Genomic DNA, 6982 nt, shown 5'->3' with positions numbered 1-6982 from the left:
TAAAGAAATTAAATTTTTTTCACTTACAATTTTTATTTTAATATACATATAAACAAAGTATAGTGTAAATATTTTACCTTTCAATATTGTGAGATTGAACTTATATGTTAAACATATATTTTGACTAACAAAAAGTTATGGCTCATGGCTCATATGTCTAATTTTCTTTAGAGAAAAATAAAGGTCATAAATGTAATCGACTAAGTTCGGGTGTGTGTTCAAATTGCTGCTTAAATCACTCTTTTATTCTGATATTTAAATTAATGATCTTAAGTGATAACGTTGAAGTATTGATTGAGTTTGTAATCAAAATTAGTTTAGTTCTAATTTACATAATAAACGAATCTTTAGACGAATAATTATACATAAATAGTTAGAACTTTTATTTTTCAAAAAAACGGCTTCCCGTTATAAGTCACAGTTTTTATTCGGAAGTGTAAACCTTACCTTACAAGCATAATATCTATATCGGTCAGTAAGACTCCCTGTTTAAAATCTGACGTCCTTGTCTTAAAATTCCGAAAGATAATTTCCGAAAGATAATTCCTTGAAATAAGATAACAATGTACTAAAAGATGCCAACTTTTTCCAAATTTATAAAACTGCTTCAATATGTTTAGTTAAGGAAATAATAAAACACTAATTTATATCTATGCAGCTAACTAGCTGTCTTACATACGGCAGCTAAAAAAACTTAAATGCATGCATGATTGTGCCAGTAAATAATAAAGTTCAGACCCAAAGAAATATAATGACAGACAAAATTGGGAAATTTAGCCTGAGTTCAGGGACAAGCTGGAGTCTTTTTGCAGAAAATACAGTATTTGAGGAATCAGGTAGAAAGCCTCTTCTATATTAATTGACTTTCTATCCAAACTAGGCATTGTAAACTTGTGACTAAAACTTTTGTTTTAGAATTAAGCTCCTAACAAAATATCTGAGGTATTCAGTCAATATATTTTTTCAAAGTCTTGGTCTTGTGAATCACATCACTGATATAAAGGGCATTATTGAAGGATCATTTTTTATTAAGCTTGCTTATTGAGAACAAAATGCTTATGAAAGCTTCAGATATTTTAGTTGCATAACAAAATAAACTGTTTAGAGTTTTTGCATAATTGGCTTATGCATTTATATTTATGTAATTTTAATTTAGAAGAAACAATGGTTGTAAAGCTGGGGAAATCAGCTGAAACTACTCGTCTTCATATTGAAGGTATGATAGTAAGCAAAATAAAACAATAATAATTTTTTTAAAAGTAATTGTTTAAAATATGTTTTTGCATACTAGATATATATGTAGTTTCATACAATTTAATCAAAATGTAGCAATATTAATTTCATGTTATAAAAAAAGTTTGCTTTCTAGTGCAAACTAAACTTGTTAAACTATTTGTTTAGTGCACGATAAAAGATTTAAGCACAAGCAAGGTGTTTTTTTAATAATGTGAAAGCTATTTTCACCATAATAATTTATATTAGTTCTAATTATTTTATTTAAAAAAAAAAAGTTTTAAATGTTTCAATTTTTCTAAAAAAGTATAAAGATTAAAATAGTATGTTTAGGAATAATTTTTTGTTTTAAATAAAAAAGAAAGTAAATAAATCTTCTCCAGTTATAGTTATGCGAATATGGAAAATTAAAGCTTTTGCTATGAATATACAAAACCTATTAACTTTATTACTTAAATGATTTAAATAATTTAGGTCTTCTGTCAACTGTTTTCTTGCTCTCTAAAAATATTCCTTGTTATCTAGTAACTCCCAACTTTTATAGTGGTTGCTTGCAGTTTTGTTGGTAATGAATTAGTATATATATATATATATATATATATATATATATATATATATATATATATATATATATATATATATATATATATATATATATATATATATATATATATATATATATATATATATATATATATATATATATATATATATATATATATATATATATATATATATATATATATATATATATATATATATATATATATATATATATATATATATATATATATATATATATATATATATAAAATATTTTTTTCAAAGGTTTAACTTTGTTTAGTTGAAAAAATAATAATAATAATGATAAAACAATATTAAAATTTTTTTTTTAAGCAGAATGGAATTACTTTCATTGGATTAAATAAATTTAGAAGTTTTTATGTTTTGTGGTTTGGTACAAAAGCTGTATTTTACAGAACTAAAATTATAATATTTCATATTTTATTTTGGTTTATTATATTGTTTATTATATTTGGTCTAATTTTGGATAATAAATTTTTATAACCGTTTTGATAAAATTTTTAATTGATATAGGTATTGATATATCAATGAAAATTTAATATGCATCATCAAATTTTCATTGATATAGCATAAATTTCATAATATAAATAAGACAAACCATTATGTACGAGTTGCAAATTTTGCTGTGTATCATCTAAATGTGTATGTTTAATGATTTAACCTTTTTGGTTAGCAACTTCACTTGTGATATTAAAAAAAAAGCAACCAAAAAGCTAAAAAAAAACAAACCAATCTCAAACTAAACTATCTTCCCTGACACACCACATCAGATTTACTCTCTATTTCCAATCTGTCTATGATCATTGCTTTTATCTGTATGAAAAGAACACCTCATATTCATAATTTTTATTATAAATATTTTCGCTTGTTTTTACAACATTTAAAAATTTAATTTGTCTGATTAAATATGAAATTAATGTTAATTTTAGTAGTATGAAACTAGATGAAAAATAAATTCTATCTTTATATTAGTTTTCTTTTGTTCACAAGGTCTTTGTGTTATTGCAAGATAAGAAATTTTATATATATATATATATTATATATATATATATATATATATATATATATATATATATATATATATATATATATATATATATATATATATATATATATATATATATATATATATATATATATATATACACACACACACACACACACACACACATATATATATATATATTATGACTAAAGCTTTTAAAAAAAAAATTGTTTGTTGCTTCTTGAGCCTCTTCACATAACTTGCTTATTGGAACAGGCATTCTTCTGATAACTGAATGAATATGAAAAAGATCTCAGGAATGTTTGCTGGCATGTACCATGGAAATAAATTTATATAAATGCTAGCAACTGGTAAACAATACTCTTTTTTTTAACATTTTCACTTCCAACAAGGCTGCAAGCAACCACTATTAGAGTTAGAAGTTACTGGCAGAGAAAAGATGAAGTTTATAAAGCAAGATAACGATTAACAAATGACTTGAATGATTGCAAATTATTTCAGGAAAACAAGATGGAGCAAATTCCAAAGAACTGATGTTCAAGGAAAAAACAAAGAAAAAGATAAATAAGAATTTTTGGAGCACTTAGGAACAGTCATAGTAAAAGGATGAGACTTAATTGAATGACGAGTAACACAAGAATGAATTTTAGAAGATGATGCAAGAGATTCTAGCTCTTTAGAGCAGTGCCCATTATAGTATTTATAAAAAAGAGAAAGAGAAGCAACATTACGACGATGTGACTATGGTTGAAGGTTGATTGCAAGAGCAGTTCTAACTATGTTTACAATTCGTTGTTGCAGCTTGCCTTAAAGTGAAAGAGCATCATTTCAAGATCTGCCCCAGATATGGCCACAGTATTTCATACAAGGACAGATTTGAAAATTAAAGAGATAAAGAATACAATCTGGAGTAAGAAAGTGGCAAGCACAATAAAGGAGATGCTAATTTTGCAATCGATGATGATGTATGGTTTCCAAGAACGATCGGAAGTAAGAGTTGGTCCTAGAAGGGTAGATGATTCATCAAGTACATTACTCTTCATAAATATAGGAAGATCTAGATTGTTGCCATAAAAAAAATTGAGTTTTTTCTGAGTTAAAATTTACCAGTCTCTGAGAGCCCGATGCTGTAGCAGAAGTGAGATCCTTTTCAAACTCAAATGCCTCCTCCAAGCAATCAGAGACTGTTGACTTCTTATCAAGACAAGAATAAATGGTAGCATCATCAGTGAACAATGCCGCCTTAGATGTGAGAATTTCAGGGAGATCATTAATGTAAATTAAAAAATTATAGGGCCAAGGATTGAACCTTAAGGAACCCCTGAAGTTACAGGAAATAAAAAAGAATGCTGTTCATCAAGGACAAATTTTATACTACAATTGGTAAGGAAGGATTCAATAATCTTAAAGAGGTTACCTGACACACCGTAAGAAGAGAGTTTATGCAGAAGACCAGCATGCCAATCTTTATTAAATGCTTAAAAAATATCAAGTACGATAGCCATAGCCTCTTCATATCTATCTAATGCACAATAGAGTCTATCAGTTTCTACTGTTTCTACTGAAAGAGAATATCAAAATTCATATTAATGATTAGAAAGAAAGTTGAATCTTGAATCTAATCAACATGGTTTTTTAATTAAAGACTCATGGTTTGTTAATTACAGACTCTTGGAATTTATTAGCATGAACATATAGATCATAAGATAATATATAGGATCGCAAAGAACTTATCAAGAATAGTTTTCAGTATACAAACTGTTTTTGATACTTTTACAGATTTTATAAAGAAGCGACGTATAGTGTTTTCATTATTACTTGTGCCAGAGCCATTAACTTTAGGCATGTCAATTGCCAAACCAAGTTCTATAATAAATTTGTTTAAATTAATAATTTTTTTTTTTTAACTTTGGCCTTTGATGTAATGTTAATGAAAAATAATGCTTATGAATAAGTAAAGAGAGGGAGGGGGTTATGCACAATAGTCCAGATAGCAGATTAAATTGTTTTTTTTAAATTGTGCACAAATAAAACACTGCAACTAGCAAAAAAAGGTTGTTGCTATGCAAATTAGGTACCTATAGCAACCAAGTAAAAACACCTTTAATAGTAGTACTGTCTATATATAAATGCCCATGATGAATTTAGTGTATGTAGCACAAATAAGAAATCTGCAATTATCTAAAAAAGCTTGTTGTTATGCAAAATTAGGTATCCATGGCAACCAAGTAAAAGAAATACCACCTTTACAAGGAGCCCAGACCTCATATTAGATTCCTACCAAATTTTGTTGATATAGCACTAATATCAAGTTACTTATGAGTTTTGTCTTAATTTATTATTTTAACCCACTGTATAATGTTATAAAATTAATCTTAATATGTTATAAATCTAATGGTATTATTCTGTTAATGTACTGCTATGTAATGCTTTAAAAGAATATTTGGATATTATTGTTTATTACTTGGGATATTTTATATAAAGGTGGCAGCACTATTTATGCCTCTACACAATGAAACTATGTCCAACCATCAGGACCCATATAGTTTACATACCTTTTTTGCAGACACTTTTTTCTCCTGGTTAGACCTCTCTATTTTTTATCTAATTAACATAATTATTTTCATAATGATGATGGTAGTTATGATGATAATGATGATAATGATGATAATGATGATGATGATAATGATGATGATGATGATAATGATGATCATGATGATAATGATGCTGATAAAGCATAATATTTGATGACAATGGTTATGATGATGATGATGAAAATGATGATGATGATGATGATGATGACAATGATGATGATGATGATGATGATGATGATGATGATGATGATGATGATGATGATGATGATGATGATGATGATGATGATCATGATGATGATGATGATGATGATAATGATGATCATGATGATAATGATGTTGATAAAGCATAATATTTTATGACATTGACTTATTATCATGATTATAACATGCATTTTTTTAAATTTTTTTAGATTCAAACAAGTTTGGATACTGTCCTTCTCAAGCTGGCTTTCATTTATCAGTGTGCAAGCAGTGCCAAAAGTTGGTTATGTTACCATCCTTACAAAAACACTATGGTATAAAATTAATACAGATAAATTACACTTGTTTAAACCTGAAAAGAAAAGAAAGAAAGAGAACTTTCAAGACAACTGTTAATCTTAAAGTTTAAGTAATTAAGTACCAGGCTCCAGCCCAATAAGCAACATTTGAAAGGAAGGAGTGAACTTTCTAGTTATATGCTCTTCTGCACTGTACTGTGATAAGACCATAAGGACTTCTGGGAGCACCTCAATAACCACACACACAAAAAAAGTAGAGTAAATAATATTAAGAAAAATTATATACTAAGTTAAGTTTGAGTTCTCCCTTAAAACTGTGTTATTAACAATTTTTATTGTTTAAAAATTTGTTTTGAATGATTTTCATTTTCCTTTAAATAGTCTGCCAAAGAATTGTTTACTTCTTATTTTTATACAAATTGTTGCAAATATGAAGAGATAGAGTCCTGGTTTACATGCTTTCACGATTTGACACATCGGCATAAGTTAGTTCGATAAAAAATGTTGAAATTATTTGAAATCCAAACAGTTTTCCTATCATGTAACATATATGATCTGTTGTCTTATTTTAGTCAATGTTTGAAAAAAAGTGTTTTATTAGTGTAAATAATCTGACACCTAATATTCTATAAAACACATACACCTAATATTCCATAAGGTATCATACATAGGACATAATACATCTGTGCATTTTAGGCTATAAATTTAAAACTTGTTAAATAGGGTGGGATAATCTAAACCTATTTTAAGGTATTTCTGACTTTCAGTTAAAAAAAAATATATAGGTACCTATTTTCTAAAGAAAAATATCTTAAAATCATGGTAGGATATCCTATAATGCAAATTTAACAAAAAAAAACTACTAGTTAAAATATTCTGAAGGGGTCTAGGGGGCCCTTATTTAAACATGTCTACATAGACCTACATTACCTCACTCACTGGGGTAATGTGGTTCTTCTCCTTTAAAATACTGCTGCTTTTGAGAAATTTGTCATTCTTTACACAGACATCTTTTTTTAAGCATATATACAAGAGTTTTAATTTAAAAACTTTTTTAGAAATTT

General features: G+C 26.8%; 1 protein-coding gene across 1 annotated transcript in view; it reads left to right on the top strand.

Moving 5' to 3' along the window:
- The first annotated feature begins 487 nt into the window (after positions 1–487).
- LOC101236078 (ataxin-7-like protein 1) overlaps positions 488–6982 on the top strand; it is a 38531-nt gene continuing 32036 nt past the window's right edge. The window contains exons 1-3 of the mRNA XM_065818071.1: positions 488–836; positions 1157–1216; positions 5829–5933. Coding sequence (XP_065674143.1) covers positions 707–836; positions 1157–1216; positions 5829–5933 — 295 coding nt within the window. The 5' untranslated portion in view covers positions 488–706. The remainder of the gene's footprint in view (positions 837–1156; positions 1217–5828; positions 5934–6982) is intronic.

This window comes from Hydra vulgaris, chromosome 14 (genome assembly GCF_038396675.1).
Source record: "Hydra vulgaris chromosome 14, alternate assembly HydraT2T_AEP".
NCBI classification, from domain to species: domain Eukaryota; kingdom Metazoa; phylum Cnidaria; class Hydrozoa; order Anthoathecata; family Hydridae; genus Hydra; species Hydra vulgaris.
Note: the sequence above shows the minus strand (reverse complement) of the source record. Positions and strands in the feature narration are given on the sequence as shown.